The 19,157-nt window shown below is 36.3% G+C and overlaps 2 protein-coding genes across 2 annotated transcripts; both read left to right on the top strand.

Moving 5' to 3' along the window:
* The first annotated feature begins 975 nt into the window (after positions 1 to 975).
* Positions 976 to 9,158, top strand: LOC100891562. Its single transcript, XM_003727314.3, has 5 exons — positions 976 to 1,391; positions 2,457 to 3,755; positions 4,732 to 4,843; positions 5,436 to 5,579; positions 6,368 to 9,158. Exons 2-5 carry the CDS (start codon positions 2,509 to 2,511, stop codon positions 6,629 to 6,631), a joined length of 1,767 nt encoding a protein of 588 aa, XP_003727362.1. The 5' UTR covers positions 976 to 1,391; positions 2,457 to 2,508; the 3' UTR covers positions 6,632 to 9,158.
* Positions 9,159 to 9,833: 675 nt separating this feature from the next.
* Positions 9,834 to 16,712, top strand: LOC577551 (proteasome inhibitor PI31 subunit). Its single transcript, XM_777769.4, has 6 exons — positions 9,834 to 10,042; positions 11,418 to 11,570; positions 12,308 to 12,390; positions 13,601 to 13,861; positions 14,838 to 14,990; positions 15,619 to 16,712. Exons 1-6 carry the CDS (start codon positions 9,905 to 9,907, stop codon positions 15,761 to 15,763), a joined length of 933 nt encoding a protein of 310 aa, XP_782862.2. The 5' UTR covers positions 9,834 to 9,904; the 3' UTR covers positions 15,764 to 16,712.
* Positions 16,713 to 19,157: the final 2,445 nt, after the last annotated feature.

Genomic DNA, 19,157 nt, shown 5'->3' with positions numbered 1-19,157 from the left:
TGCGAAAAACAGTTCCGCATTAAATATGAGTGATAAATCCTCAGGAAGACAGACAACCCATAAAGTAGACGGTGTAGTAGGTTTATTTTCTCACACAAATCCATTTTTTGCATCGCCAGCAGGCGGTTTGTTAACCCGAAACCCGCAGAGCACCGATGAACAAAAAACATCTGCGAAAAATCCAGACGATTCTCATTTTTTAGGATGCATTTTGTACGCGTTTACGAGCACGATACTCATTCTCAGACGAGCCCCCCTACTCACTACTGATGATAGTGATGATGTATGTGTACGCACTTGCACCAAGGACAGTTAGAGCTTCGCCACCGGCCAACGCTCCAGAGGCCGTCAGCTCGGCGGCGGAGCTGAGCCCAAGGCAAGCGCCCAAATAGGTCTAGGGTCTAGTCCTCGTCACACTCACACAGTCACAGCATAACCACACAGATTTGGACATGTGGGTCAACACACTATTCGCACTGCTCTCGTGCACGCCATAGATCTAGATGTATTGCTCTCTTAATAACCCCGTCCACATTCTCATCACTTTATGGCCAGTTATTAAAATTCCGGAGTTAATAAAATGTGAAATATCCACAATATTATTTAATTGTAACATAACTTTACCAATTTTAGTTGAAGTGGTGGAATAATAGACGCTCCTTTTTTAGTCTCGTGTGATGTGACACCAATTTAACAATTTTGTTCATGAAGAAAAGATTAGGCGATATTTAATGTATAGGTTTCATTCATTTTGAATAAAAATAAAATATTTGTTATAGTAAATAGCCTAGACCCCTTAATATATTTTTTCAGTTGTCAATGTAATAAAGCTTTTTTATTTTTCCTAAACTGTTTTGAAAAATCTCAATCTACATCTAGATCTCCAAATTTGCACAATTAATCGCTGAGAAGTTCGGCCTTAATTCAACCTCTGACCCGAATTTCTAGTTGCGCCAAATTTGAGGTAACCCAAATTTGAGGACGAGGAGCTTTATAATTTTTGCCGCGATCACCCGGGAAACTTTCAAAAAACTGCAGTTGGCTTTCTGATTTGAAGGAGGGAAATAACAAATGAGAAATGCAAGCGACTAGCAGGGTCAAATTCAGAATAAAGACTACAATAATGTTTACAGTTTTAGTCATAATAATAGCCTAGATGTAGTATTCTATCCTATTTTACCCACGATTTCTTCAGACTTTAGCCAACACCTTACAGTGCGGCCGATGCCGCCCCGACTCTCAGTCTCAAGACACTGCACATTGCATCGGAGGCTACAGGTGCAGGTGTAGGCGGAGCTGAGCTGAGCTGAGGCGACTAGACTGGCGCTAGCAGAGTGGACGTGGTGCTTGGCTTTATGATTTTCATGTAAACGTAGCTTTAAAAAAATGAGGTGACTATTATTTATTAACTGTATTACTGTAGACTCTATCAAGATCTAGCCTACTATAGACATGGGCCCACCATTCCCATGGCTTGGGCTTGGCCGTTGGCTTTGGAATTAATTGGGTTTGGCATCGTTTCATGAAACCGTCGCTTATGGACTCCAGGAATCTCCAAAACAGTGGAGGGATCAACTAAGAAGAAGAAGAAGAAGATCATCATCTGTCATGACTTAGTTAACTCAAACTTAAAGGGACGTTGTAACAACTAACATTGTTCAGATGAGAGAAATGGTGCTGAAGTGACTTCAATGCTTGATGTACAATTAAACATAGACCCTAATTTGAAAGTTTGAGTGAAATTAAAGACCAAATTAAGCAGCAGCTTTCGAAAAGATTTCCTTTTGCGACAGCTGACACTTTGTGACAGCAACCTAAAATTTACAGTATGTGAGCGCTAAACCTGCACATGCGCTCACATGCACCATTTGGGTTAGTGATAGGGTTATATAATACTGAAGATTTGTTCATTATTATTTATAATAACCCTAACGGGATGCTGTAAATTTTAGTTATCTGATTTTGTTCAAACTTTTTTGATTGGTTCATAGTAAATTGTCTGATTCTTCTCCTTCTATTTAAAGTAAATTATTTTTGGATTAGACTTGACTGACTTTTAGAGTTCCCCAGTAGACTTCTACCACCACTTTACAAGAAAATCAGAAATCATAGTCACAGAAATAGTGTTAATTGTTTCAGTGTTTGTTTAATTTTGTTTGTTGCAATGTTGTTGTGACTTTTGCCCTTTTTTCCTCACTTTTCTACATGACTAGATCAAGATCTGACTTGTTAGATCTTGATTAATGTTAGACTTCAAAATTAGTTTATTTTACAATTACACAATCTGATCACTGAGTGACTGAGTAAAAGATGCCATAAAATTAAATAACCATTATTTCAAATTCTATTTTGTTTTTGTTTTTGAGATCTAGACCAAATTATTTCGTATTCATAGGTCTGATCTACTCTGTTGTTCTCATTTTTATTATACACCTTTTATCTTTTTTTCTGGACAGATCTTAATCTTCCAGTCTGAACTCAAAGTCTGGAGTCTGGAACTTTGTGGAAATGCTGCATGCAAGGTTTTCTCAGCTGAAGCTTAAACAGAGAACTGCACCGGATATTGATAGAGACAAGATTGCAATGGCAATGGAGCTTGTCAAAGATGAGACCAAACAAGCTGATCAGCCAAATGAAGGTGGCTTTCTTGTTCCAGACCTTTCAACTAGTTCCTGTTTGGATAGTATGAAGAAGAATCTAGAAAGGATGAAGCATTTTAGGTCTACTCCAACTCCTAGACCAAGTCCTAAAAAGTGGTTGGATCAGAATGGGATGGGCCTTGAACTTGAAGAAAGAGATATTTCTCCTCTTGCTTTCAGAAGAGGGCCATTTCTAAGTCCAAACTCCTCAATAGGAAAGCCCCCAATATCTGAAGAGCTGGCTCAACTCTGTACAGAATCCCCAATGTCTCCTTTCAAGTCTGATTCTGACAACTCTTCATGCCTTTTTGCGGATGATTCATTTTTGTCATCAGCTGCTTTTGCAGATGATGTCTTTGGTGATGGCAATGTTTCGCTGTCCAATTCCAGAGATGGAAGATCATACACTGAACAACTCCCCTGGAGTGAGCATAAACCTGAGCTGTCAGCCAAATTTGAGACTTACGTGAGAGAAAATCAATCTGCAGTGTGTAAAGGAGCGTCGATTGCAGGCAGTCCAAGCAAGAAAAGGCACAAAAATCAGCGATTAGTCCGACGCGTCAAGAGTGCGTCATCCTTTCGCTTTAGTCCTTTTAAGTCCTCTCCAGAAAAGGCTAAACCAACATGGTCCGGAACAAGGTGGTATAAAGCTCCGACAGACACCCGGCTCTATGAAGTTAGGAGGAGAGAAATCAAAGACTTTGACCAAGCTGCAGCTGACACCATCACCTTGCCAAAAAGGGTCTTGCAATTTGGAGATTGTGACAATAAAACAGATAAACAAGATCAACTTGTTGAAAAAGCCAAGACTGAAATCCATGTTGAGTTAGCTACTTGTAGAACTGACACTCCAGAATCGGGCTACGGTTCGCTCAACTCTTCTCGCCAAACTCCTGATTTGGCACGAGGCGAGACCCCAGTGGCAAGATTTTCATCAATATCGCCATTTCTAAGAGCTAATCAGTATGTGCCTTCTCCGAACAGTGTCTCATACAAGAACAATAACTGTGCTATCCCTTTTCTTGAAAAGTTTGACATTGTGTCCAGATTATTCCGTATCGCCCCTCATCTTGTGAAAAAGATATTCACCTATTTGGATCCAAAAGACCTTGTGCTGTAAGTAGTTTTAGTCCTCTTGCCTACTATATTTTATATTTGTCTATTTTTTCCCTATTTTTTCATAGTTCATACATATTTTAAGTAATGCTAATCAAAGCATCTCTTAGGTTCTATTATTATTCTGCTTGTAATAGAGTTGAACATATTTAAATCCATTCTTGTGTTCAATATTAGAGTATGTGTTTTTTGTACATTTTCCAAACTTCATATTCTCAAAAGTCAAAATTATTGAGAAATATAATTTTGTTTTGGGAAGAACTATCTTTAATCATGTTGAATTTGCCAGTTTGTAACTCTGTAATCTTGGTAATTTCCATACAAGTTATAAAGATGGAAGAAAAAATTGTTCAGTACTTGCTCTGGGCCTGATGTTAAAAGATTTTAGATCCCCATGCCCTAATTCAATGACCAACTTGTTATTAAAGAAAAGATTAACCAATTGTTTACAGGAACCAGGCGGTCTCTGTGCATTAGTGTTAAGTCTATTGGAATGAGTTGAGTTTATAAACGTTAACAAGAGTAAACAACAGCAGAAGAAGAAAAAGAGCAACACACAGAATGAATGACAAAGTACAGGTCTCTCAAATCCACTAATCTGATAAATGGCCTTTTGTTCATTGTGGTAAGAATAGTACTGGTAGTGCTTTTGTGTTTCATCTGACCAATACTTTTATTCACAATGATCTTCAATTAGTCTCCTTTGTATTGGTGACCAACACCTCATAACAGAGTCTTCTGGCTTACTTAAACACCATGTCTCAGAACTGAAAGATGAAATGGATGAATTATATATCAACGGAAAGCTGAATAAGCCATAGATTACAATGATATCAATTACATGCTATTTTAATGTCTGTCAGAACTCAGAAGAGTATCAGCTCACTCAAAACTCAAAACCTACTGTCAACCTACAGTAACCAAATTACCAATATTAATAATCATTGCATCATTCCTCCTTTACCTGATGATCCAGATTCTCTTCAGTCAGCCCTCAATGGCGATGGATATGCTCATCCCATCCTCCTACTAAAAAGACCAGAGATGACTACCTCAAAGCTAAGAAGAGGGAATTCCTAAATTGGAAGGTGAGCCAAGCTTTCCTTTGCAGTCCACAATGTTATTTACAATGCAAAAACTTTCAGTTTATGAATTGGAATGTTCATTTATTTTCAGATATATATTGTAGGTCATAGATTTAGTGAATGGGGGTAATCAAGAGTATAAAATGAAACAAATTTTTCAAAATGTAGACTGTGTACTAGTACATGATAGACAGATAAACACATTGGCTAGGTTACTGGCAATGAATTTATTTATTAGTTGTAAAAAATGAACATATATAATATAAACAACAATTAAAACAAATATCAAAAAATGAACATTTCGATGTTGCTTCACCTATAACAACTTCATCAGTAATTTAAATTATTGTTTTCTAGGGACATCACACCTTTCACAAATAATTTTATGAAATTATTACCCCGAGAGGGTTTCACAGTTCTTTGAACATAGTGATGATTATACTTGCCACTCACACTAGGCAGTATAGGCACTGTTACTTGATCATTTTTTTTAGACAATACAGGTGTCATAATGTTCAACATTACCGGTATGTTTGTGGTATTAATATATCAACAACTGAGTTAAGATCAAAGTGGATTCTTTTCCTCTTTACAGGAGAACATTCCATCCTCCTTATCAAGGAGTGGACGTCATGTGACAGGGCCAGGTACTCCACTGTCTTCTGTGCAGTGGTTAGGTACACCAACGGCTGCAAGCACCCCAACAATGAAAGCAACCAACTTTGACAAATTCTGCGAGGTAAGTCAAATGTTGTTCATTCATTTTGTTTCCAGTTCTCGTTAAAAATACATTCAACAATATGTTACACATATAACAAATTATATAAACAATACAAAGAATATGGAGGAGCTAGCAGAGGCCATTGGCCTTTCCAAGGCTGGGCTCCAATGGCCACAGATAATTCTACAAAGTAAAGAGAAAAGAAAGAGTTGGTAGTACATGCACAAATGTGTACAGGCTAATTAAACATAATTAAGATTGAAATTCCTTCATTAGATGACGTTTATATTATATTTCCAAATAATGTTTATGTTATTGGAAACAAAATTTTTATGATAATAAAGGATTCCAAATTTTTAAGGTTTCACCTGGTGTCAGGCATTGTCATCTCTCTTTCAGCTGCTTCAGATTGTTTCAAGCTTCTTTTTTTTTATAGATTTCCTATCGCAAAGATCATACAGGGCTCCAGCCTATATGAGTCTGTTTTCATGCTAGATATGATAAACACCAAATGTCCCTGTATAATGTCGAAAATCTTTTAGGATTCATTTTTAAATAAAAATAGATATTGGATCATTAATCTTTTCTAGTTTCATTTTGTAGACTTATTTACTTGAATTTTAGGATTTCCAAGGATTTAAACTGAAGAAATGTCAGTGGTGACTTTCAAAATTGAAAAGTAGACTTCTCTGTCCTTTATCTTTTGTTACTGTTCTTTTAAATTGCACTCTAATCTAAAGATTCCCCCCAAATATGACTCTGGTTGATTATATAATTAGTTTCATTTGGATTGTCGTATGTGACAGGTTGCAAAACAACTCAAGAAAGGTGAAAAGCTGGAGAGGTGCAAGTGTGGTTCGCCAGCTCTGATTGAAACCAAGACCAGGAAGGCTTCCTGCTCTGGTGTGCATTGCCAATTTGAATTCTGCGTCAAGTGCAAGATGAATTACCATGGCAACAGCCCTTGTTTGTCATCATCAGGAGCCAGGCGGGCAAGAGGACCTAGTGTTGGGTCGAAGAAGAGTAAGAAGAATTTACGACGTCACTCGCGCCTCTCTGCGAATGATTGATGAAATTTAGGTTCATGCTGACTGCATGTAGGGCCTCTTCTTTCTGTATTCAATCAATTCTTTGTTTATTTCAAAAGAATGAATGCCACAGTGAGGTAATACCTTAGTCACACCATCAACCGACTTCAAATTGACCCTAAAATGACAGACTGTTGGCCTTTCAGGATAATAAAATGTTTGCGCTTCCGTATATTCTCAGTCTGGTTTTGGTCTCATCGGTGTGACTAAGGTATCTACGGTGAACAATACAAGTCAGGCCAGCTGCACGTAGGGTCGAAGAGTCCAGCCAAATTTCTGTATACACTGTTTGTTTGGATTGCTAACTGCCAAATTTGCTAAGCTACCGGTAGTGTTCTGACAACACCAACTTTCAGACGAAACTTCTGTGAGGCCCCTTTTCCTCTTTGGTAAGAACTTGTGCATGTACCTAGAAACTGTGCCTGTACCGAGAGACTGTCTGGGCCTGCTCTGTGCATTAGCATGCCTGAATATCCTCAACTCTGGCAATAAAATAAACACCTTGTGTGCAGCTGACTTGTCTAGGTAACTCTTGATATTAAATGTAAACTAAAACATCAATTTTTCTCTTCCATCATTTTACAAAATTCACCTCAGTATTATGTTTTCTAAGATATATGTGCAGTTATTTTTATAATTGTGTATTTGATTCATATCTAGTTTGTGTTCATGGTCTGTTTGTGTGGGGTCTTCCTTGATATTCTTACCAGTACTTGTTTTTGTCTTCAGTTTTCAGTTGAACATGCACAATATCTGAAAACATTTAAAAAAATAACTTGTACGTCACCTGTTGAATTAGTAGGTATAGACCGATAATTGTTTATTTATATGAACATTGTGCCTTGCATTATTCACAGTTTGCATGGCCTTTGATCAAGAGACTGGTAATACATGTACATGACTCAAAGTGGCAATGAATATTGAATACCATTAATGTCAACATCGTTTTGTAAGCCCAAACAATCTTTGTGTGTGATAAAGCTCTGCATGAATCATTCCATTACATTATCTGTTTCATAATGTATCGGCACTATCAGGTACAAGTATTAACCAGAGGGTGAAAGAACAAAGAAAGGGCAATAAGCTTTTTTAATAATTTTCGTATTTTACTATTTATATTACTTGTATTGGGGTTTGTAATGGGATTTCTACATGTTATTGTGAAATGCACCTGTTTGTATTTGTTAAGGGTCATGAATGGAATTTAAAGCACAAGTTTATACCGTACTATCTTAAGTAATATTGTATAAATATAAAACATTAATGATGAATATAGAATAAGGAGTAATTTTTTAAAATGTACTAAGTATGGAATGTGTATTTAAAATGTGTTTTGATATGTAATTAAGAAAGGGAAGGTAGCACTACCTCTTGCACAGATTTAACATAGTTTTAGGTGAGCTTGCACATCACCTTTTGCACAACAATGATCTGTTATTAATTAGTGATTGCAATGCACAGGTATCCTCATAAAGTGGGATAGTGGTAAGATAGTTATCCAATTCTTAGGTTAAACCAAATCAATTTTAAATTGTTAATAGATCTATAAGCAGTTGGCTAATCATACTGAATATCTAATTTACTAGGAGGAAGAAATTTCCTTCTGAATCTTAATAATAGCTTTTTCTCTTAGTTTTTTCTTTTGTACAACTGTAGAAATTGACAATCCTCTCTGTAACTTCTTAATAGTGTGATTGAAATATCAACAAAGTTGCAATTTTCTAATTATCCATTTCAAAATGTTTTTAAAACTCTTAAATCAATTAAGAATAATGAATTGTTATTTGCATGACATATCAAACAAAGGGTTTATTATCTAGAAGGAATGCCAAATCACAGTGTTTATTTTTAAAGGTGGTCAACCTTTTTATCAAGTTGCTTTCAATAAAGGCAGGAAATAGATCAGTAAGAGTTTTAGGAAAATCAAGTGAATTCAAAGAAAGTTATGAATGTTAGAAATTAATCAATTAAAAGGCAAGTTGGCAACCCTCTGGTTTACCTTACAAGCACCTCTTCCATTTGTCTATACTAGTAAAAGAAAAAGTGCCATGAATTTCAACTTTCTTTCTTGATTGTTGGCAAGGGAAGTAGGAATAATTATATTTCATAGAGCAATTTGTAAAAGCACTAGTTCAAGAAGGATATGGAAGTTAATAAATGTTTTGGTATGGAGTGAATAGAAGAGGTGCTTGCAAAGAAAATCGCAGAGTTGAGAATTTTTGTTTGCTTGATTACTACTCATCTTTCTAATCCTTGAGCAGATTTTCCTCAAAATTTCACTGATCTGTTTTTCTCATTTTTAAGCCTTTATTAAAAGCAACTTAATATTAGGATGAATTAACCTTGACATATAAATGATGGCAGCTGAGTCTTTCATGTGCCTGTGCCATAATATTGCGTACAATCCTGTGTATTCCATTATAGCAGTACTGAATTGTTCATGTTTTTGTAACTTCTTATGAACCTTTATAATGTTTGTAATAAATACACTTTTTACTGTTGTAAAGAAGGTTATTGACTTAAATATGTATGTTTTTCTTCAAGTTAAAGGTTTGTAACATAACTAAATGATTACATAAAACTGAGTCGGAAATAAAAATAAATATAATTTATTTTTTGATTTGTGGGATGGAACACCCTGATCAGCACAAATGATGTTTGTCATAGAGTCCACTCACATTACAAAAAAAAATAAACAATACAATCAAGATATACAAAATATACAGAAATAGCAATCAATAAAAAATCAAAATCAAAATGAGACAAGGAAATAGAAATACACAAATTACCCTACACACTAATGGTGTGAATCAAGAGGGGATTGGAGTGGTAGGGAGAGAGAGAGAGAGAGAGAGAGAGAGAGAGAGAGAAAGGAATATTTTGTTAGGAGAGTGAAATATATTGAAATACAATTTTAGTAGTACTGTTGTTGCACTACTATACCAGAAAGAAAGAAAAAAAATGTATAAAGATCCTATTCCTTGATTAATTATTTCTCATACAAAGTTTGTATTTCCACTATCTGCTAATAGTTTCATTCTTTATATCATCCTATACTTGATCAGCCTACAAGGCTGTTTAATATAATATAAAGTATGACTTTCCTTTCAAATGTGACAACCGACTAATTTGGTAGAGATCGGTATGCGTATACGACCCCGTCAAACAAATGAACTCGCCCAAAACTTTTTGGAAGAGTGGTTGACAAACACATCTGTTGTAATTACATTTGTCTGTGGTGATTTCGCAATAACAATGGCGAATTTCCCTGGATTTGAGAGTCTCTTTGCCAGCATAGAATCGAAAATTACGTCGAATTACGATGGGTTGATTTGTTTCCTTCACTGGAATATAGTGAATAGGGGCTTCACATGTGTAGGTCATGGCGAAGATGTAAGTGACGTGCTCGGTAAATTGATAAATGGAGACATAGCCTGCAAACGATTTTGCCAAATATCAGTCCCACATGTGTGATTTGATGTAGGCCTACTAGCACAGCGCAGCAATTTACTTTTAATATATTTATTAATTTTGTCTTTACTTTACTGACTTTAACTAAGCAAAGGATTAGTGTACTTTTTGTGGATTAAAAACTGTTTAGACAACCTCTATTAGTCTATTGATTCTTAACATTTCAAAGACTAGACTCTACTTTAATATAAATAAGACTAGGGTCTAGATTCTAGAATCTAGATCTAGATCTAGACCACACATAGGAGCATCACTATCCTGGCTGTGTAGTAAAAGCTGTGCTTTTGATTCTCAACATTTCAAACACCACTGTACAAAACTCAACTGATTTTACTCAAAATCGGTACTTTAGTGACAATTGATGACACCTAAATAGCAGTAAAATTTTTTTTTTTTTAACTTACTGATGTTAAAAGAATAATTTAAAAAATCAAATTGTAAGCCTAGTGTCAAACTTTGCTTACAGCTGCATCGACATGATTGTGTACAGTCTATGCGATATTGTGTGGTGTGTATATTTGTGTATAGACTTCTAGGTCCCTGCCTCACAGCATGTATGCAGTGCTAGAGGTCAATACGTTTTATCATTGACTCTCTATGCTTTGCTGGAGTGATCCAGACTAGAGTCTAGATTCTAGGCCTAGACTAGTCTAGAGAATAGTGAGATGAGTGAGTGAAATGAAAAATTATACAATAAAGAATTTTATGATGGAATAGAGTATAGAGAGTGTTGCATGACTGATTGCAAGTGGTGAATAACAGTGAATTGGCATTATTATTAGACCTACAGAGGATAAGGTTAATCGTCCCCACAGTCTTCCGCTTTAATGTTGCTGTCCGTATTTTAATTCATATCTTTATTTATTGTTATGGCCCGTAAAAAAAAGGAAAGAAAGAAATATAAATTTTGAAAATATTATGTAGACTTCTAGATTGAATTCTACTGGGAAGCAGTTTTTATTTGGCCTAACGTGTACCCGATATGTTTCCTTATTTTATATTTTTGCATGCGCACCCACAAGCGAGCGGCATTAGGACAGGTCATAGGCGAAATAGGCAAGGAAAATACTTGCAGACGGCGCACTAGACTGACGATCGCTTACAATTTCAGTCGTAATTTTCGCTACAAATCAAGATACATTAGCGCCTTAAATTCATTTACAAAGAAGTTATCTGATTAAAACTGCCTAGCTAGCAAAAACCAAGCAGGCTATGGTATGTCGGCTGGATATGTAAACAAATTTGTATTTGATCTTTTTTATCCTTATTTTATTGTTAATTTTTGTTTTTAATTCAGACGTCATCATCAAGTAAGAAGAGTGAACTGTTGCCTGCCATGTGGAACAGCTCTCAGGAGGAGTATGCCATCAGATATGTTCCTCAAAACTCTGAGGACCAGTATCTGCTGAAATGCATTGTGATGGGGGACACTCTTCTCGTAAACTTTATGGTATGATGAATCTTAGGATTTCTACTCCATAAGAGTAAGAGATTACAGGCCACTGGCAGTGACTGAGGGGTTGGGACACAGCTAGGTCTAAAACAGTGTTGATTAGCAGAAGAAGAAAAAAAGTAAAAAAGAGGCTCAGACATTTTTCAGAAGCATAATAAAGTCTCAAATATTTGATTGGGTGGGGGAGGGGGCTGTGGATGATTCGGGGGAATACAAGTTCAACTTTATTCTAGAAGGTTGATCGGTTATGGCAGATTTCCTTTAGCTAGGGGATGCATATGTTCATTGTGCCCCCCCCCCCCCCCCCCCCCCTCCTCCCAACAATTTTCAAAATTTGTAAGGGAAATGCCAAACCCAGAGCTCAAATTTGTGTAGATGTTCATCTGTTTAATCTGGCTGCCTGGGATAGCTGTCTATACTTAAATTGATCTGACATTCACATCAGATCACTCAATGTATTGATCATTAAATCATTTGATGAATCACATTATCAGAGAGATGATTTCATTGGAGATTTTATATCTTAAAATGAACCAATTTCTCAGAATTTTCTTTCACATGTCATGAAGGAAGATTTACCTTATTATTGAACTTTCCAATAATGAATATATAGTTTAATACCTCATGGCTAGAAGAATTTACCTACTATAATTGTAGCATCACAGAATTTGTTGGTATTAATTTTCTCCAGAAATTGCAAAAAAATGAGCTCTCATTTGTTATGATTCTTTCAGAGGTTGAAGGATGAGAAGGTGAGCAGTCTTTCCCTTGATGTTGACCAGTATATAAACAAAGAACATCTTAAAGACTTTGATCGGTAGGTCAGTGAATGTCCTTTTAATTGATTTAAATTGTAGAGTATGCAGTAGGCCTACCCATATGCATTGATATTTTCTGTGGAAATAAGTGTATTGAAATAGTTTTGCATAAAGAGTAAAACCTGTATATTTAGACCACTCAAGGGAGACTGTCAATGGTTTTAACATGTGTTCCTTTAATTAACATTTCAAGGAGAAAAATTATCAGAGGAAAACTATTAAAAAAATATATATATATATTTTTGATAGACTTGTATTCTTTGTGTAGAGGTTGTTGTTAAAGCAGGTTTGACTTTATTTGTAATTTGCTGCTGTCACTATGTAGCACAAAAAAATGTTACACTAGAAAAAATACATGTTCTTCAGACGGGATATGATGTTTATAAAGTCAAATGATAACGACTTGAGCCCAATGATTTTATTAACAAAACACAAATCAGATGTTGAAATGTATATTTCTTTTTTGCTCTTGGGTCATTGAAATTGAAATGTGTGTGTATATATATATATATATATATATAACAATGCAGTCCGTTTTAGTGATATATTGAAACATGGTACAGCTCTTTTTGTATTTTTATGCTTATTGTGGCTGTACATTGTTTAGTTTCCTAGCTGGAATATGTTTCAAACCAAAGTACATGTATAGCAATTGATAGTACATTTGTTGTAGTAAAATTCATATCAAAATACTCATCAAGTTGACTAGTTGCGTTCTGTGTTTTGCCAAGTCCAAGCTATTTTATCGGATATGTTACCACATCTATGATTTACAGTATGATTTACAGTATATGCAGGTCAATATTAATAATAATAGTAATATGGATATTTATATAGTGCCTGTATCCGCCAGGCTCTGAGGCTTTACACATATTACCCTGGTTGTAGCCGAGCTGCCAAAGTAACTAGCGCTCAAGCATATCAGGTACCCATTTACACCTGGGTGGAGAGTGGCAAATGTAGATTAACGTCTTGCCAAAGGACATTAGTGCCGCGGCAGAAATTAAACCCCGTACCTTGTGATCTATAGTCCGGTGACTTATTCACTAGACAACAACACCTCTAATACCTGGTAAAGTATGGGACATACATGTAGCTTGGACTTGCCTGTACGTAGCATAACACTTCAGTCAAATGTAATGGTCATGTGTGCGAAGGATAGGATATAATTATCATTGAGGCCTTTTTCTTCTTACATGCTACCTCCAGTGTATACAGAGACAAAGCACTCCTTCACCAGCTGATTAACGATGATCTCATAGCACCATTGAACAAGAGTCAGACATCAACCACCACCACCACCACCACTACCAGGCAGAGGGACGAGGCGCAGTCAAGCAGACAGTCCACAGACCAGAGGCAGGGTAGGGAGAGGGAGACAGACCCTCTGAGGGACCCTGACCCACTCAGGGACATAGACCCCCTCAGAGTACCACCTAGACACCCAGGACAGGCTGGTCATCCGGAATGGTGAGTGATGATGGTGGTCAATTTCCCACTCTAACTGAATTCTAACGTCAGTTCTTGACGAAATGGACCTTTCCAGCCCTGACCATAACCTTACCATAAGCCTAATCTTAAACCCAATTGCGACCCTTTTCCTTACCCTAATCCTATAACTTTGACAAATGTGACCTGAGTGGAGGATGATTTCTACAATCAGAATTGTTATGAAACATGCATGAGGGGTATGTGCAAGTTACTGCTAAATGTACAAGTTTATCTTTCAAAGATAAACACATTTGAAAATCGTTACTATAACAGAATGGAGTGGTTGAAAGCACTTGCCTCTGTTATTTTACCAAGTTATCAATTGAATTTGAATTTGAAAGTAGCTAGTGTAGGAGTTAGTATAATACTTATATAATATTGGATGGCTTTGAGCGTGATACAAGAATATATTGCTTGAGCTATGACAATACTGGACGAGTCAAAGACGAGTCTAATATTGTCTTAGTGAGAGCAATATATTATTATATCACACAAAACAAAGCCATACAATATTATTATTATCTATATTAATCTGACTAGCGAAATTACGAAATTTGACTTAGTTCCTGGATGACTGAGCAGTACGAAAACAATATTGGTCAGTCATCTGGGTACTACGCTAAAGATATTGAATACGCTGATTTATTGTACCACTTGGACGCCTTATATAAATAATAATAATGCATATCACTGGTTTTGCACAACTGAGAACCAACATGGTAATGCAATAACTCATTTGTATTATTACAGTAATTTGTAGTCCCATGACATATTGTCTGCTGACGGCCAGAATGGCATTAACTCTATGTAAAAGTAAAAGATTCCAATACCCTTTAGGTGCTATGTTCCATTTTTTAATTCACAAAGTGTAGTGTATTAGTATATTTCACAAAGACCAATTAAGGTCAGGGATTTTAAACTATTTGACCTTCATGCATACTCTATTTGAACATAGGGGGCAGCCTAGGGATCCGTTTGCAGTTGGACGAGACGACCTGGATCCCTTTGGACCAGGTGGAGCAGGGATGTTGATGGATCCATTCCGAGGAGGCATGCCTCACAGAGGGATTGATCCTGGAATTGGAATGCCAGGAGGAAGACTACCTAGGTATAGTGTTTCAGTATTTTGAGGGGTCAGTGACACAAAGACGTAACTTCATTTTGGGTATTTTGAGAAAAAGTGGTTTATGTGTCACTGAGCACTTGGAACTTAAGGAGTTATTAAGTCTATGTTTCAATAGCCATGTCTTCAATGGGGTGTTGGGTGGACTTAAGTCTTTGAGTTTCTTGGAAAGCCCACATTTTTCTGAGGCAGAGTAGAAAAATCACAGTAGCAGATGGGTACAAATTTGAACTAAATCTAACAAACAAAAAGAGAGTTTCATTTTAAAAAGGTTTTCATCCCTCCACATATTGGAGTTTTTTCCAAATTAGCTGAATCACTAAACCGATAATCTCACTTGTATGTTATGGTGAAAAATTATCCCAAGTGTCCCTAAAGACTACCTGTATTCAAAATCATTAGAACATCAATATTTCCAAATGTGTTTCATAGGATCTTCCTCTAATAATGTGCTTCCCATGATATTTGAGGAAATAAATGCTTTAGCAAAAATAGTAGCAATTCTATTAACTAGCAATGTACTGTTATAACCTTTCTAGTTTATAATTGTTTTCTTGCTCTCTCTCTCTCTCTCTCTCTCTCTCTCTCTCTCTGTGTTCCTTCCCATCTGCAGAGGTGCGGTACCACCAGGTGCCCGGTTTGACCCCATCGGCCCGCCTCGACCCGGTGGGCCAGGAGGAGGACCTCAGGGAGGGTTCGACGGGGGTCCAGATCCCGATCACCTCCCCCCTCCTGGCTACGACGATATGTTCATGTGAAAGTCGGGTTGACCCAAAGACAGAAATGATGCAATTTCATCAACAAAGCTGAGGTTCATTCACACTCTGTGTGGTATAACGTTTAAAAATCCTGCAGCGAAATAAAGCCATTTAAGCTGGACTGCACTACTTGTAGCTACTTGCGCCCTCTATACAGCCAACAATGCCTAAGCGGTACCCATTGATCCCCCATGGTCCCCTTTTTCTGCCAGTAACCAAACTAGTGCAGATAGGCTTTAACATGTTATGGTAATGAAATGGCAATTGAGGGAGAGAAATGAGCAGCTGTTCCTCAGCAAAGGCTCCTCAATCCTTGTTCAGATATAAGGTGGCAAACTGGTGTTCGTTTTAATATGATGACATCAAGTATAATACGTTTCACATTTGACATTTATTTACACATTAAAAAAATGTGGCAACTTTTTGCAGCAGTTTATCGTGTCATATTTAAACGAGCCTTTGTTTTCTGATAGCTTGATGATGGTTTCTCTGGCTGTGATGGAATCTGTGTACGTGAACATTTTCCCTAGAATGCTTCTTTGAACATCTCGTTCATGTGTTGGAGGATATGATAGGCAGACTCCTTTCTTCAATTTTTCTTTGAAGTCTGCCCTACCTAAACTCCTGCTTTTAAACGTTCTTCCATGGTTTTGAAAATGTTCAAACTCCTTATTTTCCACTAGCTGGGGTATAAATTTACAGCTGATAAACATCTTGGTGTTTAATAAATTGTGAATGGAAATAATCGTCTTCTCAAACTACCAGTAAACGCGAAATACATTGTTTCTTGATATGAATTTCACTGACGTCCTGTATATTTGTTGGACTTTCAAGTATCTGTTGTTTTATAAATATGTCTTTATATCAGCTCCATTGATAATCATATTGGAGGATAAATGTTTATATACTTATGGAAAACTTATCCTTATCAATAAAGGGAACAACCTTATCACATGTTTATGCACTTGCTGTTTTATTGTTGGGTAAAGCACAAATTATTTGTTGCAAATCATTTTCCTAGATATAAGATGTTCTGTTGTCACTTTCCTTCTTATCAAATACATTCAGTCAAACCTCTCTATAATGGCCAACCCAGGGAAACACAACAAAATGGCCACTGTAGTTTCTAAGATGTTGTCCTTCATGTGCATAGAGATAAGCTTCTGAGACAGATTTTGAACAAAAATAAGGGATATTTTCAAATCTTAAAGGTAAAGACCTGTTTTGGAAATGCCCCCCTCTCAAAAAATGAAATTGAAGCTCTCTTATTACCAATCGTGTGAAAGAATATGTTTTGACTAATAAGAGATGATACAAATTTCACCTGGAAACTGCCTACTAATTGATATATTTGGTAAATTATTATATCTAATTGGACCTGATAGATATCGCGCATGTGTCGCGTATATACATCTTTCTGTGTACAGTGCTCCTAACTTTACCAAAACTAGGCCTACCATAAATCTCCGTGTATAAGGCGCACCTGTGTATAAGGCGCACCCCTATTTGGGGGAAGGAAAAAAAAAAAAAAAAAAAAAAAAAAAAAAAAAAAAAAAAAAAAAAAAAAAATCGTTTTTTGTTGTTGTTGTTTTGTTGCCGAAAACCCACGTGGGGAAGGACCTTCATTTTACATCGAGGTGCAGTTAAAGGCGCTGATTTGTGCTTGTGAACTTGTCACAAATAATAGTAACAATGTCGTTTTTAGAAGAATGTGTAAGATCATTAATGTAAATTAAAAACAAAAGAGTACATATGGTACCAGTGGTGCACCTTGTGGTACACCATTTGTTATAGAAAAAAATATTTGAGGAATTATTATTATAAACTACATATTGAGATCTATTAGAAAGATTACTTTCAAACCAAGATGACAGACAAATTTGAGTGTTGTTTTAGTTTCCGAGTGGTGAGTCAACACACTGATTACTGAGCTGGGTGACATTGCCAGGCATAGCGCCATAAATCGACACTAAAAAAAAAAAAATCTGTACCTGTGTATAAGGCGCACCCCCGACTTTCAAATTTTTTTCGGCGGCAAAAAAGTGCGCCTTATACACGGAGATTTACGGTAATTTCTTATCATTTTGATGATTCCAGAACCTTTCAGTACACACCAATATGCGAGATGATCAACCTTTTCTGATCAATTCCACGTTTCTTTCACAATGCAATCACACGACCAGAACTGATCTTTACCTTTAAGTGTTATTCCTTGCATCTTTGAAACCTTGTAAATAAAATAATTTCCAATTTCAAGCAAATACTCTCATTGTGTGGTTTCTAAGATTTCGTCCTTCATGTGCGTAGATATAAGCTTCTAAGCCAGTCTTGGAACACAAGTGATATTCTCAAATCTGATGTGTTATTCCTCGAAACTTTTTAAATAAATGGTTTCCAATTTCAAGCAAATACTCTTGTGTGGTTTCTAAGATTACGTCCTTCACCTGCGTAGTGGAGATAAGCTTCATAAATAGAATGTATGTTGTACAAATAATAATATAGCGGTAATTGTTCTATGAAGAAAAGATAATGGTTCTGAGAAAATCGGCGCAAAGGGCTCATTAGCCCAAGTTGGTGAGCTCCAATACATTTGTACAATTTCATAGACCACTTTGTTGTTAAAAATATGCCGATGATGATGGTGGTGGTTGTTATTATTAATATCATTATCACTGTGTGACCAGTCCCTACATATTGACACATAAACAGGTGATAATGGATGGTAACTATCTGATTTGAGAAACTGGAGGAAAGAACAACACCACGAAACGTACATGTACATCATTTGGGGGAAAGCCTACAATATCATGTATGGTTTGTTTCTAATACAGTTAGGTCAATTAAACTTGAGAGGTTTTATTCATTATCAAACATTGTGATTCTGTGCATACACAGAAAGGGCAATTTTTTCCAGGCCATCTACGGAGCTGTGATTTTTTTTTTGGTGACAAGACCAAAGATTCTAATCATTCTATCAAGAGTTTGAAAATAAGGGATGTTTAGATCTAAAAGATCCATCTCGAAAGACCGGCTGTGTAGAGATGAAGGTGAACTGTTCACCACAACATTTTGGACATGAAAGTTTTGTTGATTTCTTAGCAAGAAACTTTCACAAATGAAGAGAGATTAATCCATAGTTTTACAGCATAAAACACTGTAGGTAATACATTGATCATAGAGTGTGATTAAAAGCCTCACTGAAATGCTTTTAAACAAAATTTCACTCGGGATTGATTTTGTCAAGCAAAATAGTGGAGGTGGTGGGAGGTCAATTTTTTTTTTTTTACAGGATTGCATAAAATTACCGTGGTCTGAAAAATTAACATCCCACAAGAACTCTGAAGAATTAAAACCAACACGACACAAACAACACAAATACATTAACAACAAGAAA

This window comes from Strongylocentrotus purpuratus, unplaced genomic scaffold (genome assembly GCF_000002235.5).
Source record: "Strongylocentrotus purpuratus isolate Spur 01 unplaced genomic scaffold, Spur_5.0 spur5_scaffold_7, whole genome shotgun sequence".
Taxonomy (NCBI): Eukaryota; Metazoa; Echinodermata; class Echinoidea; order Camarodonta; family Strongylocentrotidae; genus Strongylocentrotus; species Strongylocentrotus purpuratus.
This window is presented reverse-complemented; position numbering and strand designations above follow the sequence as displayed.

Bases quoted from the DNA above. Each gene is read 5' to 3' on its own strand.
- LOC577551 (XM_777769.4), top strand. From the start codon at position 9,905: ATGGCGAATTTCCCTGGATTTGAGAGTCTCTTTGCCAGCATAGAATCG. The intron at 10,043-11,417 runs GTAAGTGACGTG...TTTTTAATTCAG, and splicing joins GTGTAGGTCATGGCGAAGAT to ACGTCATCATCAAGTAAGAA. The intron at 13,862-14,837 runs GTGAGTGATGAT...ATTTGAACATAG, and splicing joins CAGGCTGGTCATCCGGAATG to GGGGCAGCCTAGGGATCCGT.
- LOC100891562 (XM_003727314.3), top strand. From the start codon at position 2,509: ATGCTGCATGCAAGGTTTTCTCAGCTGAAGCTTAAACAGAGAACTGCA. The intron at 3,756-4,731 runs GTAAGTAGTTTT...CTGATGATCCAG, and splicing joins GATCCAAAAGACCTTGTGCT to ATTCTCTTCAGTCAGCCCTC. The intron at 5,580-6,367 runs GTAAGTCAAATG...CGTATGTGACAG, and splicing joins ACTTTGACAAATTCTGCGAG to GTTGCAAAACAACTCAAGAA.